Source organism: Metopolophium dirhodum, chromosome 6, assembly GCF_019925205.1.
Source record: "Metopolophium dirhodum isolate CAU chromosome 6, ASM1992520v1, whole genome shotgun sequence".
Lineage (NCBI taxonomy): Eukaryota > Metazoa > Arthropoda > Insecta > Hemiptera > Aphididae > Metopolophium > Metopolophium dirhodum.
The window spans coordinates 6,112,120-6,137,063 of NC_083565.1; the positions used below are offsets into that span (position 1 = coordinate 6,112,120).

Consider the following 24,944-nt stretch of genomic DNA (forward strand, 5'->3'; position numbering starts at 1 on the left):
GGTAGTACTACATAATAAATAATAATGCGTTGGTGCTTGGTTATTACTACTTATGAGGTAATAGTCTTAGAAACTTAACATCACACAATAATAAATTAACTAATAGCACACTAATGTTAACAAAAAGTTAATATCATAAAAAATAATGGGTACACTCAAAATTAAAAACATACATCTCAGAATAATTATGCAACGATGATGACAATTTTATGCACTTTTAAAAATACCGATCCTATAGATAATGAATTAAATTACATTTTACACTTTCGTGGTATTAGATGTTTAAATAATTTCTTAAATTAAAATAAAAAAATTCACCTACCATTTATATATATAAAGGTATATATGTAATGATCACAACAAAAACAATTTTGGGTGCACTAAATAATGATGCACCATCTACGTTCTTGGGATATGCTGTGAAAATGTATGGAAGCACTGATATATTATGATAAGTGCAATGCAATATTTTATAACGGGCTTACAAATAGCTATTATCTACCTGGCTGGCTTGTACTGCACAATCATGAAGCATCTGGATAATAGTTTTAAATAATCAAATTTGATGTGTAGATTTGGAGTTGGAGTATTTGCCAATCACGTCTCATTTAACTAAAATTCAAATTATGAAATTTGATGATGAAGTAATTCATCACCCTTGGAAGGAAGTCACTTGTTACCCAGTCTTTTCAAACTTTAAGAGAACCGCCAAATCATCTGCTAGTTCTACTGGATCACCTCCTACTCCTCCTCGACGAGAATCATCTCGTAAAAATTCTAGACTTGAGCGATGGACCAAAGGCGTTGACATAGAATCTAGTGTCGAACTAAAAATTCGTAAATCAAAACCCGAAACAGAAAAAAGATCAAAAAGCTCAAGTTTAAAAAGTTCTACAAAAATGTATACTAATGACATCAAGAAGGAAAAAGATAAGTCCCCCAAAATTACAGTTGCAGTATCGGCTAAAGGAAAAGTGATCCCAAGGTCCAATACTTCATCAACAAATTCTTCAGAATCATCGTTACCTAAAAAAATAAAATCATTGTCAACTCCAGCTAAAAGCATCCCCGTTTCTAAAACCACTCAGAAAACAATTTCAAAAGATAAGGTTCTTAAAAGTAATTTAGTAAAAACGAATAGTGGAAAACGTCAAAGTAAAAAAATTGAAATGGTCAAAACATCAGTGAAATCGAGTTTAAAAAGTGAAAAAGTTGTTAAAAATAATGAAAAACAAAATCAATTTGGAGAAGAATTTTTTCAACAATTACTTTTAACTGATGAAAAGAAGAAACAAATTCCTAAAATAAGTCCAATCAAGAATAAAGAAAAATCTAATTCATGTCGTAAAGGAAGCAAAATAGACATATATTTATCAAATAAAAAGCCTGTGTCTGAATCTAAATTTAAATCTTTTGATAAATGTCAGTCTACCGGTGTAACTGAATGGGATCAGTTTGGAGATGAAAGTGTTGATTTTTTAAAAGGCAGAAGTGTCAGTGAACCACCTTCACGGTCTCCATCATCTCGTCGTATTAAAAGTTTCCAAGCACCGGTGAAATTAATTGAAAGTGTAACTGGTATTCGCCGATGTCAACGATCTAAAAGTGCTGAAGAACCTATGGAGAGAGTGAAAAATGCTGCAGTTGATTATGAATACCAAACATATGTGAGAGAGTTAAGACACTCAAGTAAGAAATCTGAACGCTTCAAAGAGTTGCATAATTTTTATTGTAGTTTGGAAAGATTGGGAGAATTAGAAAAAACTGCAGAAAAGGCGAGTAATAAAGTTAGAACACGTGGAGATTTAGTAGATTATGATAAATGGAAGACCATTAGAGTCAAGGAAAGAGCTGAAACTGAAATAAAATCTTTACATGCAAAACTTGAAGATGTACAAAAGTCAAAAGATGTGCTATACAAGACAAAAGATCCCGAAGAAATACGTTGGAAAGGAAATTTAGATCGTGGCTTGAGAAATAAAGAAACTTCTGTAATTGATTTGAAACGAAAATTTCATGCTATAGGGAATGATACTTATCGTAAACCAGAAGTGAACGTTTACAGACCACTTTGGAGAGGAACTTCAGTGCAAGATGTAGCTGAATCATTAAGACATATTACGTCATCAAAAAGAGGTCGTCCTGTATCAGAAGAGAGGGTAAAAAATTACACGTCCATACCTAGAAGATCGAGTTCTAGAAGTCCTTCTAATATTGGTTGCCGAATATGGAGCAGTCTTTCTATGGAACAATTGAATCGACTCAAGACACAACTTAATGAAGTCTATAGTACAATATCTGATCTGAAAGGAGAAAGGATACCAAGAGCTATACAGACAAACAAATTAAAAAACGATTATGAAATTGAGGTAAATGGCAGGGTAAAGAGATCTGAAATCAGTTCATCCTTGTATATAAGATCAAGTTCAATGGGACCAGCTAGAAAAAAAGATAGAGAAGAAGGCCTCAGAAAAGCTGATTCGATTGGCTCAGTATGTTTAAGTGAAAATGAAAAAAAAAAAATTTCAAAAAATATAAGTAATGAAGTGTTAGAAAAAAAACAAAAAAAGCATTCAGGAAATGTAGTAATACCCAAAGAAACTTTAGGAGCTGTTGCAGCTGTAAAATGTAAAAGTAATATTTCTGAAAGTGTTTCTCCGAGAACTTGTTACTCCATAGACGTATCCGAAGAAGAATCTATTGCAAAAAATTACGATAAAAATTATTTATTGGTTTTGGCTGATAACGAAGACAAGAAAAAAATGATTTCTGATTGGGCCAATGGCACAAATGTTAGTGAATCCAGCTCATCTGCTTCTACAGTTATACACCTGGGAACAAAGAAAACAAATTTACATTCATCTCAAAGTTTTTCATCTATGAAATGTATTTTTGGAGAAAGAGAATCTATGCGAAGAGTATTATCTCCATCGCCAGATCGTTGTTATGAATATTCAAAATTAATTAAAAATGGAGTTGTAAGAAAGCTCCGTAGGAAATTTGAAAGCTTCGATGATCTTAGATTTTTGAATACTCCAATCGAATCAAATACTTTAAAAAGGTATAAGAGTGACCCCGAACTTAACAGGAATATTATTAGATATCATGAATATGGTGATGTGCAAAATCTGAAAACCAAATACGAACGGTGCAAAAGTCCAGTGCCTAAATGTCCGTTGAGGCCAGACAATAGACTTATGCCCCGTATAAATGTAATTAGTAAACTGGCAAGTCTTCAAGACAAGTTAACTAAAGGTGAAGTAGAAAGAATAAGGATCATGTTTGAAAATAGAAATAGGGCATTTATGTTGGGTCAATTTTATACTTCTACTCCTGACTTGAGAGAAGCAAGGAAAATGATACCATTTTTAGACTGTAATTGGATGGCACACAGATATCCGGAACCAGAACCTTTTACCAAACCAAAAACGAGACCTAAATCTGCATCACCAGTCAGATACAACAGAAAACATCATCATCATTCTATTCTGAAACATTCAAAACATGATGGATTTTTAAGCCAACCATACAATCCGGAAGCTCATAAGCCAAAATACAGGTGGACGCCATCTTGGAACGGTGTATGGACCCAACAGCCAACATTACCACCAAAACCATCAATCGTTAAATTTAAAGGTGCAATTTTTTGTAAAATTATCCACAATAACCTTCAAAATGCACATACATTTTATAATAAGAACGTAAGTTTAAAACTTAAATTTAAAATATGACAAAAATAAGTCCAACTAATTAACTATAGGTTACCTACTTTAAATGTAGAATATTGGTATATCATATATTTTATAAACTTTCTATTACACGATTTTAAAAATATTTCCCTGCTTTATTGTTTCATCTTTAACATGATAATTATTATTATGTGTTATAGACTTATAGTTGGTTAAAATTGTCTAACGTAAAATAGTGTTGATGTAGTAAAAATAACAGAATAGGTGATGATTAATTTGTAAAATACAAAGACCACCCAACGCTTATACAATAATAGGTAGATCGTAGATAATATAGTGTATACCAGATACCTACTCTAAATAACCACTCCCCAATATATTCAATTCAGAAAGTCGACTGCATGTATTAACTAATATAATATTATTACCGTACATTTAAACTAGGTATACGTGTATAATTGTAATGACCATTCGTATTGAATTTTACCGACAGTTTCATTACATGCAACCAAGTTAATTAAACAAACTCTTGAAGAAATCGAAAGTAGTATTGAAAAGTACACTCCATTTCGCGGCACGTTATAAAAAACAATCCATTAATGTACACGAATTAACCTTGACAAGGTTCAAGGCTACTATAATAAAATCCAGATAGGATTCAAAACACCCAAATTCCTGTACCTATATAATATTATTATTGTATACCACGGGTGAGTGAATACATTATTGTGACATTCTTCCACGTTATTGACCCCGATCATAATACACAAACTACAAACGGCAACCAGCAGACGAGAGCGCTGCGATCGCCTGTAGCTCGGTCTGTCCCATTCCGATTGTTTTGCCGCCGAACATGTGGTAGTGTATATTCGGCATCGGATGGCGTAGACTGTTGTTCGTTCGGTCATGGGTTGAGTTGGGTCAATGCGTGTTTATAGTTATCGCCGCCACCCACCGTACGATAATCCCGTTGAAATAAATTCGAGTTTTGGGTGTTATGGCTGGCGATGACATGAAAAAACCGCTCTTATTGCCAGCTAGAACAGTCAGTTTAAGGAGGATCGTCGTCAACGGTGACTGTAAGTACTAATTTAGTACCTACCTACTTGTAGCAATAAAGCTAATTTACAAATGAATTAAAATGTAAATGAGCTAAAAGTTTTTACACAAGTGCAAGGACAGAGCTTAAATGGTTTTAGAGGTCAATATGTAATGTATAGACTGGCATAATGACCAAGATAGTGCAATTACTGATATTATATTTGTTGTATATAGCCATATAGGTACTATACCAGTTCTTTCATTGAAATAATTTGTTCACAGACTACATTATGTATATTTTAAAGACTAATTAAATATATATTATTTTAAATACCAATTTTTACAACGAATAACGACATGACTGACAAGTATTCATAACTATAGTCTTACAAATGTATGTAGTAATATCGTGTATACCTTTATACGTTTATATTACTACTACTTACACTAACAGATAAAATATTAAGACATATATTTATTAGGAATTAAAAATGTATATAATACTTTCACAAAATAGTAGTTAAAACATTCACTATTTTTATTTACAAAATTTTAACTAATTTCCTATAACCGTGATTTTTAAAAATTATATTTTTCGAAAAATATCCAACAGCTGTGAGTACCTACAATATAATCAAATTATAATATATTTATATACCTACGGATAATATGTTATATTTTAAACTAAATAGGTCAAATTAAAATTGCTTGTGGTAATGTGGGTGTTTTACTGTCAGTTTTTTGGTATAGTGTATGATCTACCGTATATTTTTTATTAAATTACTTGTTTTTAAGTTTATAAGATTGTATAGGTAACGTTCTAAAATTATATTTATGACACAAAAAGTATCTTTCATGTCTTTAAGAACGTAAAATTTGATCTTAAATTGTTCTAGATTGTCCTAGGTGTCAAAGATTCATGTTAACTCAGAAAAAACATGTACATACCTACATAATTACTAAATTTCAGTCTGAATTTAAAACTCCCGTAATTGTATAACCACTAAATTAAGACTTAAGAATACAATATTATCCATGTGTAGTTTTCTGTATTTTGTTATCTGTATTATATCGACGACCGTTAGATATCGATCATTATATTCATATACCTATATATGTAATGATCCCCAATGGGAAGTCGATATTGTGATATTATCAAACTTTACACTAAATTATAATACATTTTAACATCATACGTAATTCAGAAAATTATGTGGTGAATAGATACAGATCAAGAACCTATAGTAGTATCGCACACTCTGCCAATACCAAAATTTATTGTTATAGCCAGTTATGACGTATCTATCTACGTATTGTCGTAGTGTATGTATTATATCATGTACAAAACAAAGGTCATAAATCATAATAATATACAAATGTACCATTATAACTCATAATTATTTCTATTCGCGGAGCAAAAACGTTTTGCTGAGATAAAAAAGCACTTCATCCGGCATAGTGTATAAAACATAAAAATCTTAGATCCTACTTGAACAGTAGGCGATAGACGCATGGTTTTGAAGTATCAATAGAATACACTTTTAATAGCAGTTCCTATTACCTATGGCTATTACAGCTGTCAGTGTAATGATTGTATATAAACAAAAATAAAAATAATATTTTCTATATATTTTCATGTTATTACTTCATTTCGTAATCGTATATTATTAATATATATTATGATAAACCATAAACATAATATTATATAGTCGTGTAGACAGGAGTGCCTACTTTATTCCGTGTGTAAAATGCAAATGCATTTGAAAAAAAAATAATATGAAATAATATATTTGTCGAGTCACAAACCATTTACCTTGAACATAATTTTTTCCACGGTTGATTTCCTCTATAATAATTTTCCGTTTCATTAAAAAATTAGATATAATCTATAAAGTATTCGAACCACTAACGTTCGGGCGCTTGTCTGCTTAATATGTTTTGTCTATATAATAAAGTCGGAATAATAACTATCCGAGTTGTACATCTGCGCGCTTCACCATATTATGAAATACAATCGTGAATAGTTTAACCGCAGGTATATTTAAACGCGTCTGGTAAATACATATTTAATATTGTTTCCAGATAGAAATACAAGCTCGAGGACATTATAGGTCAAACAGTTTTGTTCCGCCCACGGGAAAAAAAAAAAAACTTCAGTCGTACCTATATATACGATATATACCATCACATAATACCCCCCCCCCCCTTCGCGCTCCTCACTATCGCCACACCAACCCTTTTCCCGTCTTAAGGTCACGCGTCCAGGCGCCGATATTAAATTAGATTATAGTGCACTTTCAACCCTATCTCCGCTTTGTTTGTGTCTTTAACTCAACCCTTTCGATAATAAAATTAGGTTTCCGAATAAGGTCCCCGGGAAATAAAGAATTGCCTCGTAAAATAAAATAAAAAAACCTGTAGGTCTACTTTTACGAGCCTCGCGCTCACAAACGCGTTATATTATAAATTACAAGCAACATGTTTAAGTGCGCATGTACGTAGTAAATTGTCAATGTCCGTGTGAATAATGGAAAAAGTGTGGTCTTGTTTAATCAGTAGCAGCTGGTCGATCAAAGGAAACGACCGACTGCAGCTCTTAAACGTATAATATACACTCGGGGTTCAAAAAAAAACAACATAAAATCAATTTCGTTTCGACATACCTATATTTTTAGAACGCCTTCTAAATTTGCTCTAGGTTTACCATTGTATGAACACAAGACTGTGAAATATTTCTCTACATCTTCGTGAAGTATGCAACTTTCTTAACTACATTTACTTTTTTTTCTTTGGGGTATTTTCTCCGTTTTAGTTTAATCTTTACTTACATTGGAAGTATCTACTATAATGTTTACTAATAAAAGAAATCTTTCCGATGACAGCTAATTTTATGGATTTCCAATCAAATCTATCACTTTCAATTTGCTCTATGTAAATTATTAATTTGACAATGGAGAAAGTATCGTGATAAGCAATCGCGATCTTGCATAATATTAATTATCCAATTATTCAATATAGTCTTTTTTCCCTTTAATCACAAATTATTTATCGTAAAAAAAACCATAGACCTTAGAAAATAATATAGGTACTTGATAATAAATGTAGTGACGTAATACCACGTCAATCACGATTATAATAATTTTTAAATCTGATTGCCCAATATTTTACATGGTGCGCTCGGGCCCACGTATATACTGGCATCTGGCTATTTCGACTAGAAATCGTGTCTATTTTTAATTTTGCTCAAAAATCTTACGAAAAGCATTGCAAAAAAATATAAGTCAAACAAATCGATTTTTTTTTCTAGTTGCGCAGCTTTCACGTAAATGGAAAAAATGAAACATGTTTCGCTAGAGCCTATTGTCAAAAGAAGAGAAACCGATAATTATATTGCCGTTTGGACGTGTTTAACGACCCGTGTTACATTGATCTTCCATTCACTGGTAGCACGTGTTCGAATATTCTCTAGACTGAAGGTCTTTTAATACTATATATATATTATTCGATGTTGCTGGAAAAAATACAACAAAATCAACGTAGGACTATGAAAAGATATTTATTATTTTTTTTTTTTTGTCACATTATGCTTTTATCGAAACATTGGCATATTTTTGATAGTTTGAACTGGCAACTATAAATGTTAGGGTTGGCGAGTGAAGGGGAGCAAAGAATGAAAATTACCGCACGCAACTCATTGTGTTCATTGTTGATTTTGTCATCGTTCTTTTCATTGTTCAGTAGAGCTATTCGTTCGTTCCCTATGGTATTCGATTCCTAATTTTAACTGACATATTATATAGAGGGGACTGTGTATGCAATAACCGACTTTTAGTTGCAACAAAATATTTGTGCATTATCGGGCTTCACTGAAAATGCAATGCCTACTATGGTATTTAAAGAAGTATACTTGGTATACCTACTAGTATAACATTTAAGTTGAACGCTAACGCTTTATCATTTTAAATAAAGTTAACAAAATATTTTTAGATTCACCGCACAAATATGCGGAGTCGGAAGTGACACTACAGTATCGCCGACCGGTTCGGAATGAAATCAAAGAAGAATGGTCAGAAGAAGAATTAGCTAACAAGCAGGCAGAAGCTATGAGAAGGATTTACCAAGAGGAGAGACGGCGAAAGTACCTTCAAGAACTTCAAGACATGTCAAATAGGAGACACGCAGACAATTTATTGTTAGTGACAAAACACGACTATAATATCGAAGAAAAATTTAAAAAATAATAATAATGACATTTTTAGGCCCTCTCAAAAATCTCCCATCCCTTTAAACCGCTACGACGACTTTGTAGACGAGAGTCCACAGCCGCCAAGAAGTCGTACTCCGGAACCAAAGCTCGTAGCAAGAGCTTTATACAATTTTGTTGGCCAAACTTCCAGGTAAGAAACGTTAATAATAGTATATATCCAATCACATTGATCCTAGCCATTGTATAACCGGAAATAAATATACTATAATTTATAAAATATATTGGTAGTATGTTATTTATATTTTAATTTCTATGCGATTGTGTATAGAGAACTGTCGTTCCGGAAAGGTGACATCATATTCGTCCGGAAGCAGATCGACAAGAATTGGTACGAGGGGGAGCACAACGCCATGGTCGGATTGTTCCCTTTCAACTATGTCGAGGTGCGTATTATGTCGTTAAAAATTCCGTTTTCCGGTCCACAGAGCTCACGCAGCAACCAAAACTCACAAGAGTGTAACAATTTATGTTTTGGCAGGTAATTCCGTACGATGGCATCAGGACAACGCCGCACAGACCTTACGAGGGCCAGGCAAGGGCAAAATTCAATTTTGTGGCACAAACCAACATGGAATTGTCGTTGGTCAAAGGTAAAAATAAAAAACGCTATTAAAACATTTACACTCGATGGTAATAAATAATAATAATATTATAAAATAATGAATCATGAGCAAATAACATTCGGCGGTGACGGGTGATTACGATGACGTTTAACGTTCAATGAACGCTGAACACTGCATGTCGCGTTCGTTGTATGAACCACTCCTTACTCGATTTGGAATTAATTCGTCAAGACAGACATACGCGTTATTTAAATTTAATAGTATATTACAATGTATCTATATGTATGAATTATTTTCGTCTTCAGGGGAACTGGTTGTTCTGACTAGGCGTGTTGACAACAATTGGTACGAGGGCAGAATCGGAAGCAAAAAAGGAATATTCCCTATATCTTACGTCACAGTCTTAGTGGAACCAGGCGATCATCCGAGTAATTAAAATTATTATCTTTATTATTTGCACATAATTTATGCGTTTGCCCACTCGATAATTCCGATACTTATCAGTTTGTCGAGTATAGGTATGCATCATATACATATTACTATTCCGATCTTAAACGGATTGGTTCGTTTTATTTTCAGACTCGTCGACAAGCGAATCGTTCAAGCCCGTGGCGTCCCCGGCATCTCATTCTCTCATCACCAGTAATCCGCCGAAGACGCAGCACATGTATCAGCCGGATAGCTATTCTTCTATGGTATCAAATCGTCTAAACCAAAAAAAAATTGTTATACTTTATGAAGTTAGGGAAACTTATTGTCGATGATATTGATTGTAGCCGACAAGAAGTTCCGGGACCCAAACGAAGAAACAAACAAATAACATGAACGAAACTCTACACGTTGACGTACATTCAGAACCCATGCCGTAAGTAAACGAATACATTTTCCATACTATATAGCCATATAGGTGCACAGTTTAATAGCTTATTAAATTAATTATCTTAACAATATTATAATTTATGTGTACAAAATATTTATTACACTCTGTTACTAGTTACGTACATTTATTATTATTTTTATAAACAATAGTGTAACAGTTATACAACACAAATAATATATATTATTTTATTATAAAATACATGATAACCAAAAATTGTAGAGTTAATTGTTGTGTACGACAGGCGCTGAAAGGGATTGCATCTTATAGTTGTTAAAGTGGCACGATTAAATATGTAGGTAGGTAGGTACTCAATTATTAAATACTGAAACTGGTCAAATACAATATTTTGTTTTAAATTTTATATTTTATATTTTAAATTTTTACGCATCTAATGATATCGGTACTTCAGTATAAAAAAACTCCAATGTTATCTATAATTGTGTAGAACTGTAGAAAAAAACATTTTATTACAATAATGCTAAAAATCGTTTTTTGTAAAAAAATCAAATTGTTATCAATGAAAATACATACACGCGCGTGAACTGATAGAGATAATCAGTATAAAATCTATGGCCGAATTTTTTTGCACTTATGCAGATTTACAGTCAATTGTGATAGCATACATTTGGTTGCAGAACATTTGGTCATGTGTCAAATGTGTTGTATTTACATTTTACATAGGTCGTATTAATTTGGCCACGGTAAAATAAAAAAAATGTTTATGCAAGAAACAAAATTTAATATGGTGCAATAGTTATGCTTATTATAAAGTATATAATAAAACAACAAACGCTAGTAGCGATATCATAAAATATATTATTATGTGTTTTACTTGATAAATAATGTATGTCTTATTACCTCGTACTCGTACCCAAAATATACGATACAAGAATATTTATCTAATAATATATTGTGTTTCATTATTTTATACTTATAAAATATATTTATCTCACTATTATCACACTAGACTGCATATTATTCAAAATGTACGTTTACACTTTACTTCAATAACAGTTTTTACGTTAATTAAATATATTTTTTATTACGAAAACAATATATATCTACGTATACAAAACGATGCATGGTACCTATATAATTATAAGATCATATTCAAATTAAATACAATTTAAAAATATTACATATTAACGAATTAACCATAAAATAAGTATAATATAAATATTGCGACCAATGTGTACAGTACTGGACATGCCATTCAATGTGTATTTGCAACCAAAATAATATCAAATATGCGAACAAATTCTTGAAACCATTTGACGTACGTGCCAACATATCCCCTACCAACATCCGTCACATAATATTTGATTTTTAATTTATATGATATAATATAATATTACAAAATGAGCGATTTATCACTCAAGTTGTTGACAGTTATAGGGCGTTATACAATTATAAGCCACAGAACAGTGACGAATTGGAACTTAGAGAAGGCGACGTAGTGTTCGTGATGGAAAAATGCGACGACGGATGGTACGTGGGATCGAGTAAGCGGACAGGATGCTTCGGAACTTTTCCTGGCAATTATGTCCAACGCAGTATCTGATCTGTTCACGGCAAAACAAAACAATTTTTCTAAAAAATCATCATTGAGTCTCCTCGTCCTCCTTTCCGTGTCCCCGGATTCTTACTTGTCTCTCTAAGTAATACATAGTTTTACATACCAAAGGATTTTGCATTAATTAACTATAAGTTGTTTTTTTTTTTTTTTTTGGTTATAGTTTTAAACGTTCACTGTTATCATATAATACGTATTATATGTGTAATGTACATTTCGTCTGTAATTAGATATTGTGTTATAATCGAGTAACATTATATTACTACTATTATTATTATTATTATTATTATTATTATTACGATTATAATTATTGTAAATTAAAAAACACTAGTCAATCAATATCACTATTAGAGATACAATATAATATAATATACCTACTCTACTCTATTCAATATACTAATGGTATAGAACACTATAATATAATATAATATATTATACTCCAACGGAATTGTTAATATTTGTACAATAATAATATACTATATTATACTTTTATGCATATTGAACGTACCTACACGTCATTTCTGATTGATCGGCGTTACACGTATGTAAACCTAAGCTGCTTTGTTTTTCTAAGAATCTTAGCCCCTCTGAACGAAACCAGAATATATTATTATTATTATGATATTTTATTTCGCCTACGGGAGACTGGAAACAAGCTTTGATTCTAAACTACTGCAGTATTTAAGATTTCCCTCAGCTATAGGTATATTTATTTATCGTCGTCTTTATTGTCGATAAACATTAATACCGTTTAAACAATTATGCAGACACGGGTAATATCCACTATTATACATTCGAATTAAATATATTTTATACTCATTGCTATACACACACACCCACACATTTACACAAACTCATTCAAACACATTAAACAGGCATATCATTGCATTTTTTTTTTCTGGGGAGGGGTTCAAAGTAAAGTGGCCCACACACCGATTACTACTTACGTGGTTCACGGATGGACATACTATATAATTCCATTTGAGGGGCCAAGCCCCCAAAAGCCTCTCTCCCGTTTATAGGATGCCCATGCAACACACACACTTACATACGACATACCTATATATAAATAAATACTAATTGTTTTAATATAATATGATCATACTTTTTTATTATTTGTATTCTCGTAACACCAAGTGTTCCTTAATTAATAGGGGTACTATTATACGGATAGATTGACGAAACATCTAACCATCCAATGTTATGTCGATAGACCACAAGCACATAGCGCATATTTTAATATATTATATTATAAACTATTTTATAAGCTCAGTTTAAATATGTTTAAGAAAAATGTCTCGAATGTGTGTATAATTTTCTTTTCACTCAGGTGGCTAAATTTATAATTCATATATTATACATATTTGTTTCAATCATAGGATGCAAATGTTAAATATTATGCACCTGTGTTGATCGAGAGCATTATTATTTATTTTTATACCTGTTTCGTGCAATCTATCCTTGATGTTATAATAATATATATTATGGTCATTGTTAATTAATTATAATATTATATTAAGAGGTAAAATGTACCTATATATACTATTTTGTCAGTTTGTACACGTACATTTTAGCACAGAATATGCTTAATGAATGATAAATAAACTAATATATAAAAAATATCGACACATTTATTTTGACTATATATTCAATTGTATTTATTATTTTCTTCTAAACAATATGACTATATTCTAAATTTATAAACTCTTATATTGGTATCGATATGTTGCTATGTTAACATTGTTACCTACAACTGTGTTTGAATTACATCATTGACTAGTGCAGTATATTTATCGTTTGTAATATTATTATTATTTATCATCATCGTTATTTATTTTTTATGTATTATTATCAAACATAAGTATCTATTGACCTATATCAAAATGTAGACATCATGAATATCATATAATTATGTGTATATAACTAGTCAGGAAATTATTTTTATTTTTAATTAAATAATAATATTGTAGACTATAGTAGATACCTACCTAAATATTATAATAGTATATAAGTATATTGTATTATGGGAATATGAAGACGATGACGTAAAACGAATATAGGTTACAACAGGTAATCACAAATTATTAAATGAACAAAGAAAAACAAAATAATAATTCAAAAGAGGCCTGGTGTGGCACAGCTGGCCTAATGTGTGCTGAGGTCAAGCACCGTCCAGCGTCGCTGGCTCCCGGATGGGTGACCACCCGGGTTCTTGGTGACGAGTCCTTGTGCCATATAAAGACGTGTTCATCAACCAACCGTAACCTCCCAAAAAAAACTAATAGCCATAGTTGCCGTAGTTCAAAGACCAATTAAAAAATAATAATAATAATAATTCTATGAGAAAAAGTATAAATTCACACGCCTAAACATACACCATCAATTAAATACGGTGTATTATAATTTACAATTCATTTTTTTTTTTAATTCCTTGTTAATTAAAAACCAAAAAAAAAACTGAAGTTTATATAATAATAAATTGCTGTATTTCTTTGTTTTAAACTTAAAATTCAAAATAAATAGGCACAAAATGTAAAAAAAAATTAGTAAAATATAAAATAAATTTTAACTATAAAAACGATTAATATTAAAAACGAAACCACCAAAATAGCTCAGTACGTCCGTACAATTTGAACTATTAAGCTACCTACCCTATAATCTTTTAAATTTTAAGATGATGAATATTCACCACCATTTGTATTCTCGTTTATTGTTTCAGTTTCCACTTTTTCATGTTGAGACATGGATTCCATGTTTCTTTTCTGTTTTTTTGTCATAGGATTTACAACTCTCGATAGGTTGTTGACCACATACTATAATTATAAACAAACATAATATTTTTTAGATAATTAATAGTTTAAAACAAACATCAATATAATATTAAGTGGATAATAATTAATAACATTCTCAAGTTGTACCGAATTCACCGAATTTATGTATTTACCTATCAACCTATACTGTATAGTAATTTATAATGATATTAGTCTACAATTCAAAACATGTAGGTAAATACCTAATAATATTGTTGTATTGGGCAATTTATACTATAATATATTTATTATTTCAATAACAATTTTTCAAAACTTAATCAAACGAAAAGTATTATTAATAGTAATACTTATGCCTTTTGATGTAACTGTGGAAGTTAATGAAATATTAAAACTATTGAACATTATTTCTTAAAATGTAGGTATTCAAATTCACAGAAATATGCTATGCAAATTTCAATATACACTATCGATATAATAATATATAGATATAATATAATATATTTAAAAATGCATTATATACACCCATATATTAATACGGCAGTAGGTATAATAATGACGGGCATACAGTATACCTAATATGCATATTGATATTGGGGTCGGTGAAAACTTTAAGTATTCCTATCGCGTAAGTGGCGAACTTGTTGGTCTGAATATTATATAACTGAATCGAAATTGATGAACTTACAATTTGCATAATACTTTTTATAGGTACCGTTACCACTTTAGTATTTAAACATGGCGTTACTGTGAAATAATTCATCGAGTATGAAAAATATTATATACCTATTTAATATTTATTATTGGTACCTGTACTATTTAGCTACAGTTTTTAATTTTAACTGCAATTATAGTATATAAGCAAATTCTATATACGATAATACAGGACACTCTGTATTAAAATAGTGGCGAACAGTTTCTTATCAGTGCCCCCCCGATATTGTATATAATTTGCGTATATTTTGCTATATTGTCCGTGTTATTCGTAAGGAGTAAAATAGGCAACTATTATAACAATCTCGGGGGGGGGGGGGGGGCAATCAATATTGTAATGATATTTTGATAAGAAATAGTTCACCAGTTTTTATATACCAGTGTCCTGTATTTTCGTATATAAAATATGATATAAGTCAATGAAAAAATGAACAATCAACTCAAAATTATATTATATTAAAATTATAATAATAATTATATTATGTTATTATTATAATTATAATTTTAATTATTTTTTAATTATATTTGATATTTACGAACGAAATTATATGGCTATGTCAAAATCTAAAAATATTCAATACGATAGTGTAGTTTTTACATATTATTAGCTATTATTTCAATTTGTTTAATTCGAAAGTTCAATGATAAATTTTAAGTTTGGATTAATAAAATGAATGTAAAATATTTTAAAATTTGATTTATTTTTAAATCGAGTAAGTCTATTACGAGTAATGACACATATTTCACAATTCTATATTAATACAAGTGTTTATTATAATCCCCATTTTTATTTTTGATCAAGTTTATAAATACGTAGATTTATAATATAATAATAAATATAAATTATATTATACATATACTTACATTTCTTTTTTCGTACACATATCGTATAAACATTTCTATGTAACATTTGGCCATTTGTTCGGTGATTTCCATCATCTTGACAAGTAAAGATGCTCCTTCTCTAAATCGCAGACAGCCCATTTCCACCAACAATAAGCTATTAGCTACCTCAGCCGGTGTCACGCCATCACCGAGTTTCTTCCAGATCTGACGAAACGTCTTTGGCAACAACTTTGGTTCAAAAACAAACTATGAAATTTGAGTTGAGTATAATATGTATACTTTTAATTTAAAAAAAAATACTTTCATATACTAATTTTAAAGTTTTTCATTTCCACTTTATTTGCGCTATAAATTTGAGCTTTATTTTATTTTAAATCGTATTACTTGTGCTTATAACTAGTAGGGACTGAGTAAATTTTAGAAAAGGGAAACAACTTATTAACTTATATAATACATAACAAATCATAATTATAATATAATATATAGAATATATATGCCTATACCTATTACCTATACGACTAATGACTATATAAGTATATAATTAGTTTGAATTTGATTTCCTTAGAATTGTTCAATACAAAAATTGTTTAATTTACATTATGCAAAATATATAATAACTAATAAGTCATTCACAATTAGGCAAAACTATTTGTTTGATTTTATTTTTAGCATTTTAAATGGTTCACCTATAAAGTTCACCTTTAACTTATAACAATACAATAAAGTCTAGTCACTCTATTTTATATTTTTCTTATTCCATGATTATCAACTAAAATTTTCGTTTAATCAATTTGTCACTATATTATAATCTTTCTTTGGACAGCATGGTCAATATGTGGTATACACTATACAGGGTGATTCACCAAGCATCCTCACCCCTATGTTTTCCTTAAAAAATGAATTTATATATACAGTGAAAACTGTCTAAAGCGGACCCTGAATAAAACGGAAAACTATCCAATACGGAATTTTTCTATGGTCCCGGCACGTTCCTATAGTTTTATAAAGATTATAGACGCTCAACCTCAATACAACGGAACCTTCATAACGTGGAAACGGAACGATTTTATAAGTCCCATGCAAGTAAAAACCTTGCATAAACCGGAAAAATGACACGTGCGTGTCAAATCTAAACCAAAAATAAGGTATAAAATATAGATATGCCGATATGCGTATGTACAATGTACATCGTTAAATAGTGATAGATAAAGAAGATAAAATTGTTCTATAGGTACATATTCGTACAATATATGTACATTGTACATACAATGCATTATTGCAATAGTATTATGTACTATCGCATCTTAAACGATACGAAATTTCTTCTTTGTAACTGTGACACAGTCTTACACCAACAGTCGTACGTACACTTTTAATTTTATTTTATCTCCCGTTCATCGCATTAAATATTAAAATGCCAAAATATAAGTGTCTTTCATTAAATGAAAAATATCAACTGATCGATATGAGTACAAAAGGACATTAAGTAAAACAATTACAAAATATATTTAACTGTGGAAAAACTTAGGTTTACGATACTCTAAAAAATCAAAATAGAATTAAAGAAGAAAGGTTAAAAGGTAATAAAAAATAATTTTATTCTTGGATAATGCGTCTTGCCATGAAAATCCCCTTTTTTAATTGTAAAGTAATGAGTGGATAATATTTTTGAAAATTTTGATAATATTTTGATGTACTTACCTAGTTCAAAATTCGAATGAGTAACTACTCATTAGTTACAACAGTTTCTAAGTTATTACATTTTTATGATAAGGACAATAGTCCTTAAAAATGATTTTACGAAAATATAAAATAGATACAATATTGGATATACTTAGTAGTATATAAATTATAATTGTTGATATATTAATTTTAGTTACTTCAATTTTCATTTGACCATACCCGATATATCTTCCAAACCCATTATAATTGACCTATTATCCTTAGTACTCAAAGTTAAATAACTCAAAATGAATTCGTTCGAATTCTTATTCTGATACTTCATCTTTTTCAGAAATATTATACGCTAAATAATTTATAGCAAAAAGAAGAAGAGTTTTCGTTTGAAAATATATAATATAATTTTGTATATTCACATGACACTCATTAAGTAGTACAAAAAATATTAGAAATATTAAAATAGCGTCTTAAGAATTAAGGTATACTTGAAAATTCCAAAAACCATAAATTTACTATGAAAGGGAAAAATAGAGAAGAGCATGCTTAAAAAATCATAAGGTATATGCTTATATAATTATTTCATGAGATAAGATAATGTAATAATTATTATTGGTTGTAATAAATGTCATACTGAGTAATAACGCAATTATTACGACGAGCGACGGTACATCAATTGATGTTAAAGTTTTTTTTTTAAGTTTAAACTTAGTAATGATTAACTTTTAAGGCCACGGCGGGTAGTTGGAAACCCTGAAAAATTATTATTGTCATTCGAATTCGTCGGGTCTTAACATCAACGAAGGTATCGACTACCGACGAAATAATTCAATACTTGATAATCAGAATACACTATTTTCGAATACCTACGATAATAGAAATTACAAAACCCTTATTTTGGTGCAAATTACCAACACTATTTTTAGCTACCTGTGATGGTGTAAATTACATAATATCTTTATTTTGGTGCAAATTACTATCTCCCTTAATATTGTTGCATGATTAAAATTTTTGAATAAAAACCAATGTATTATTTTTCAATGTTGTTTATAAAAAAAGTGGACATTGTCATTTTTCAACTTACTATTTTCGTCAGTAAAATTGATTCTCCATATAAACTGTATATCAAGCTCCCCAAATATTTTGGTTCGGCGTAAGCATGTTGTTTGATGCGTCGAACAAGCTTCACGGATAATTGACATGCTCTTGGGCCCTTTTCACTATCTACAGGCTCTAAAAAATTATTTATATAAGTACACTTCAGTTAATATTCGATAAAAAATAAAAATACAAATTATTTTATGAGAGTAAATAGCTATGTAGTTTTAGCTTGTATAAGGTATTAAGGTGATCATTATTTTATTAGAAACCTGCATCAAGGCCAGATTAAAGGGGAAAAAAATAAACAAAAATCCTATGGTCCCCGAAAAACTTAGTTTAAGAATTTAAACATTTTGAAATTAAATTAAATTAATACAATGAACTTTTTAAATACAAAAAAATAATATTTGCATCAATTATTTTATTAATTTTTCACTGCGTTTTACGCGTTATTTTGACTGTTTTGTTCCAAAACTAAGGAATTGTAGTAAATAACTAATGTAGTAAATAGTAATGTACAATTAAAAATTAATAAATACAGTTATAATACAATATACATTATAAGTCTATATTACTCACGCAGGTATGAAATATAATTTCATACACACCATACACAAACCCTGAAACCCAAATGTTATAAAATTTAAACTATATATTATGATAATCACCCAAACGGACTATTTATTTGATGGTTAAAATTATTACACTCGCCCAAACGACCACCGCCCAATATTTTAAGACTTAATCTAGCTCTGGGTGACTGCTTAAGTACCTACATAAATACAATCAATATTATTATTCGTATATCTTTAGATTAGGACGTTAGGTATGAATTATTGGTGAACAATTTTATCCTGCAGCAGACAATTATGTATACAATATCGACTAGATATTAATTATATATTAGATATATCGTGTCCGAGTCCTAAGGCAAGGTAAAATCAATTTAACACCTTGTTTCGCGATTGTACTAATGCTTTTTAAGTATGAAAAGTAAATTCCGTTACATCGATCATTATCAATTATATATGCCATAACATGCAGTGCTTAGCAATCAATCTACATGGCTATGGTACATTAAACGATATATATAGATATAGGAATATAGGATACCTATACGTTTATTATTATTCATATTTTAAACTAAATATTGATAATTAATGTCTAATGAAATGTATGTAATATTATAAACCTATACCATTTCTTAATAATAAAATCCTCGGAATTGTATTAAAGATGACTAATTAATAGCTAATTTTTAAACATATATGGGTAGGTACCCATTTTAATCGTATATTTTTGTTGGTTATATGATTTACATAGAGACACAATGTTTAAGTTAAAGTTATGCATCAAACATTTACTTATTTGTTGATCAAGATCTAATTCCGGCAAATAATGGTCGACATAATATTCTGCTGGAGGCAGAAGCTCCAAGTCAACCCAGTTGGTAATCGGTGTTACTATTCCAATAACATATTCTACACTTCCATCGTACATCTGAAAATTATATTTTACAAACATTATAATTTAATTATTTAACCATCCCTAACATTTTTTTTTTTAAATAAAATAAAAATAATTTTTAACTTTAATTATTAAAGTCATATTTTGTTACAAACACGCAATACATAAGTATGTAATCTAATATATAATAATATGAATAAAGAATACTTTCCAATTTTATACATTTTTAAGCAAGCAGTTGTACAAACAACAAAATCAACTATATTTTTTAAATGTTAACAATTATTTATTTTTACTTAATAGATTCTGGTTGAGCTTTTTTTATGAAAATGTTGATACATACTAAAATTTTCAATTTTGGTTCACTAGATTATAAGCTACAATCCTCTTAAGTTTAGTAAATTCATTAATATAGTTTTAGTTGAAATAATTGGTATACATATAATTTACTAGAGCTAAATAATTATTTGTTTAGCTATCTTTTTATGCAATTTTATATATTTTTATACATTTTAATCGTCACCTAAAATGACAGCTCAGATATTTACTTTTATGGGCTATTGAGTATGTCCTTGTCTCAAGACATGAGAATTAGAGTTGGACTTGAGAATTTACTTCTCCAGAAAGGGAAATTTACGATTCGTCACTAAAATAAAATAAAATATAGTTGATACCATTTAAAAAAAAAAATTGCTTTTGGTACAACTGCCTGCTTAAAAATTTTGAAAATTGGATAAAAAATTGCTTGATACGTAATAAACGCATCTTGTTTCGTTTTTTTAAAATTCCATATTATGAATCCACAATTATAAACCACGTGTACAACATAACTCAACATAAGATACTTCTATATAGGTACAAGCCAATTACAATGTGTAACAGAAAATAAAATTAAATTATCTGACAAATAAAAAATAATTTTTGTTCTATTAATCGGTATTTAAAAAAAAATGTATACATAATGTATAGACGCTTGCGCTACAAGTACGGTATAAAATTGTTTTTTATTCAAAATATCCATAATTAACAAAACTAATTTTAAAAAAAAATGCTGATGTGATTACGTTTTTTAAGCTAAGTAGTTTATTTTTTTTCAAAATATTCTTTTAGGGAATTTTCAGACACAAGTAAATCTTTAATTATTTACTATCCATATAATAAACTGTTTTACGTTTAACTAGTAGGTAGGTATACATTTTGTCAGGTCTTTCTGTTAAACTCTGTATATTATATTGTCTATCTAAAATCTATGTAAACTTTTAAATGGTATTTCGTAAAAACTTTAATGGATCGTTACACAATATTTATAATTATTTTTTGCAATCACGGATAAGTGGTTGTGTTTTATTTTTAAAACAACTTTAATCACTAAAGTAGGTACATAACTAGCAAATAAACTGAAAAAAACATTTAATTTTATTTAATTGTTATTTTGAACAAAATCAATTATAAGTACCTATTTAAATTTACTTAAGTATTTTATAATTTTTTATTAGACATGCGTTTTACAAATAAATTCAAAGAATTGTATTTGTATTAATTACTTTTAAGCACGCGTTGTCATTTTTTTACTACGTTAAATTATTATATGCGTGATACTATATATGTTAATGTATTTTACGAGTGTAACGAACGCACGCCATTCATATCAGTAAGCCCAATAATATTATTTTATACTTGCATAAAGCACACGTGGCTATGAACAGGTCGTACCTACCTGTATGCTTTAAAAATTAAAAAAATATTATTTTTATTGATTTATTTCGATAATTTATGAAAGTAATAATAACGTGGTGTTTATGTACAGCAACTAGCAAGTGAACGCACATTAAAAAATATATAAAAACCACGATTCGTGGTCAAATGTATCTAAAAATGTAAGCACGAAACTCATAGGCTATTTGAAAAGTGATTTTGGTGATTTGAATAATATGTTTAATTGAAATAGGTATAATACTTCTTGCGGCGTTCTAGTCAACACAGGTAATGAGAGTTCTGTCAGGTCCAACGAAGAGCACAGCAACCGATCGATGGCCAACAGTTGGTCTTTGACGTACGGAAATCTGACCACATGATCCACGCCGATGGTGGCTTTGTTCAGACTCCACTCAACGACGGCGGAGGATTCCTACACGACGCGATAGCCGAAAAAAAACATAAAATAAAACCTTGGCGATTATATTATAGTTTAATGTTTATAATATAGTTTAATACGACAACCAAAACCCTATGTCCCTACTCCCTATTTCAGTATATCATAAATCATAATAGCTGCACTTATAACTTTTTCACGGAAATAGTCGTGGTACAAAATCGTTTGATTTTGCAATCTCCCTCTTTAAGAGTGTGCAATAGTAAAAGTGTTACGCTATCATTCATTCGCCCTCGAGAATAACAGCTTTTAGTACAAATGGAAAAGTATCAAAAGTATCTCAAGCCTGAAACCGATATGAATGTATGGCATTAAAATATTTGGGGTTCTTCCAACAAATCAATTTATGCCACAAGCCATACTATTCATTCTGATCTCTCCATATACAAACAGTAAAAAAACACGGGCACACAGCCGACAGCCATCCGTGATTCATATATATCGCGGCAACCACTCTTCACTTCTAAATCACCAAAGTTCGCTTGTAGGTATGTTAGCTGCAAAAACTGTACCCGAGAATGCTCTCCATCGTCTCTGAAGACAATTCAAGTAAAATTTCATGGAAATGTCATTAATAATGAGTTACTCATTTTTTCAAGTATACCTGCATTAAAAATTTAACTGACAAAAACCATGTTTATAGTACAAAACTAAAAACACTAATGTATATTACAAATAAAAAAAAAACAATCATTCCTCAATACTCAGCCGCGAAATAAAAATATCAATATAGGTAATGATAATACTTCAATAGAGAGAATATATTATCATCTATATATTTTTTGTAACCAAAATATGAGTTTCAAAAATTTCTCCACGAGTCCCATTACGACCATCCTAAAAAAATCATCTGGCTAAATGACGAAAGTTCTTTCAAATTAAGTACACGAGTTCACAACTAATATAATATTTTAATATCGTGTATCCACAGTAGTGGTAAACTCACCTTGAGACCGTCAATGAGCTTCGTGAAGTATTTGCAACCCAAGCCGATCACGGGTATTTCAGTTTTGACGCGATCCAGACATATCAAATCGGACAGCAGCGAATTTAACCGCGAGTCGCCGTCGCTTATTGTTCCAGTGGCGGACATATTAAATTATTATTATTGTTTTTTAATTATAATTCAATTAAATTAATAATACAGGTGTATTAAATATTTTTTGTTGTAAACGGTACGATGATATTATGCCCAAGTGACGGTTTGAGTCAAGCTAGTTGGCGCGGGTGAATAATTCGGACAGTAACTGCGGACGTCGAGCAACGGAAAATATTAGCAACGCACCTTTAATTAAGGTATTAAATAGATATTCCCGTAATCCCGTGTGCTAGTAAGATTAGCTGGAGTTAATAAGAGGTATAATAGGTATAATATTATAATATTATTTTGTTCTCGAGATATGAACGATATGCAATTTAAATAATAATCATTATTATAAGGTATTATAAATAAACGGTTAAAACCCAACAGATATAATTCCGGTGATATTATTATAATGAATAATTATATTTAATTGTTGGTTTATACCTGTCAATAACTATAAAAGATAATATAATCAATGATATCTGATGGGTAGGTAAATTACCGGAGTATATTATGCGGTCACGTATTGAGACGATATTGATATATATATAGGTCCTTATTAGACAAACCACAAATTTATTAAAACTAATTTAAAAGGTTAGATAAAAGCATTAATGTACCTACATTTGTACCTATACGGCTATACCTACTATAGTACTATTGCTACAGAAATACAGAATATCACATGACATTTTATGTATTTTGTTTTAACTACTATTTACACGTAAGAGTGTAATACACTAATACAATGGGGCGCATTTAAACTCTGCCACAAGAAAGCACCTTTTTTTTAGTGTAAGCTCCGTCAAGAAAAAAAAACTGGTAAATTGAGTTCATGTAAACTCCACTAGTGAATAAAATCAGGTAAAATTGAATTGATGTGAACTCCGCCAGTGATGAAAATCGAATAACAATATAAAATTAATATAATATGTTATTATTAAAAAAATAATCTTAATTTGTATACCTAATAATAATAATAATAATAATAATAATAATATTAATATTAATAATAATCGCCCTTCTAAATAATAGCTACTATATTATTATAGTTAGGTATGCGTAATATGCAAAACAATATATAAAACTTCTTATAACTTAAATTATTCGAACAAATCTTAC

At 29.8% G+C, this 24,944-nt stretch overlaps 2 protein-coding genes across 19 annotated transcripts in view; one reads left to right on the top strand and one right to left on the bottom strand.

Annotated features, from left to right (window-relative positions):
* Positions 1-13,647, top strand: part of LOC132947191 (sorbin and SH3 domain-containing protein 2) — a 57,905-nt gene extending 44,258 nt beyond the window's left edge. For 12 of the 17 annotated variants that reach the window (XM_061017418.1, XM_061017402.1, XM_061017404.1 and 9 more), the window contains 9 exons: positions 574-3,636; positions 8,718-8,922; positions 8,990-9,127; positions 9,266-9,380; positions 9,476-9,587; positions 9,866-9,988; positions 10,140-10,255; positions 10,337-10,425; positions 11,830-13,647. In XM_061017418.1, coding sequence (XP_060873401.1) covers positions 574-3,636; positions 8,718-8,922; positions 8,990-9,127; positions 9,266-9,380; positions 9,476-9,587; positions 9,866-9,988; positions 10,140-10,255; positions 10,337-10,425; positions 11,830-12,001 — 4,133 coding nt within the window. In that variant the 3' untranslated portion in view covers positions 12,002-13,647. Of the gene's footprint in view, positions 1-573; positions 3,637-3,692; positions 4,769-8,699; positions 8,923-8,989; positions 9,128-9,265; positions 9,381-9,475; positions 9,588-9,865; positions 9,989-10,139; positions 10,256-10,336; positions 10,426-11,829 lie in introns of those variants that run through there. The other 5 variants (XM_061017414.1, XM_061017415.1, XM_061017416.1 and 2 more) reach the window with 4 other exon arrangements.
* Positions 13,648-13,741: 94 nt separating this feature from the next.
* LOC132947193 (uncharacterized) lies at positions 13,742-24,133 on the bottom strand. 2 transcript variants are annotated; one of them, XM_061017420.1, is made up of 6 exons: positions 23,685-24,133; positions 22,544-22,714; positions 20,484-20,619; positions 19,103-19,251; positions 16,360-16,569; positions 13,742-14,826 (listed from the first exon to the last, which is right to left on the bottom strand). In XM_061017420.1, exons 1-6 carry the CDS (start codon positions 23,829-23,831, stop codon positions 14,683-14,685), a joined length of 957 nt encoding a protein of 318 aa, XP_060873403.1. In that variant the 5' UTR covers positions 23,832-24,133; the 3' UTR covers positions 13,742-14,682. The 2 variants fall into 2 exon arrangements, with proteins under 2 accessions (XP_060873403.1, XP_060873402.1); XM_061017419.1 differs by having other exon boundaries at positions 16,360-16,587.
* Positions 24,134-24,944: the final 811 nt, after the last annotated feature.

What these genes read in the sequence shown, in the direction of transcription:
- LOC132947193 (XM_061017419.1), bottom strand. Translation starts at nt 23,831, where the DNA reads ATGTCCGCCACTGGAACAATAAGCGACGGCGACTCGCGGTTAAATTCG. An exon ending in AGATCTTGATCAACAAATAA is followed by an intron (nt 19,252 to 20,483) that starts GTAAATGTTTGA and finishes ATAATTTTTTAG; the next exon opens with AGCCTGTAGATAGTGAAAAG. An exon ending in CAATTTTACTGACGAAAATA is followed by an intron (nt 16,588 to 19,102) that starts GTAAGTTGAAAA and finishes CAAATTTCATAG; the next exon opens with TTTGTTTTTGAACCAAAGTT.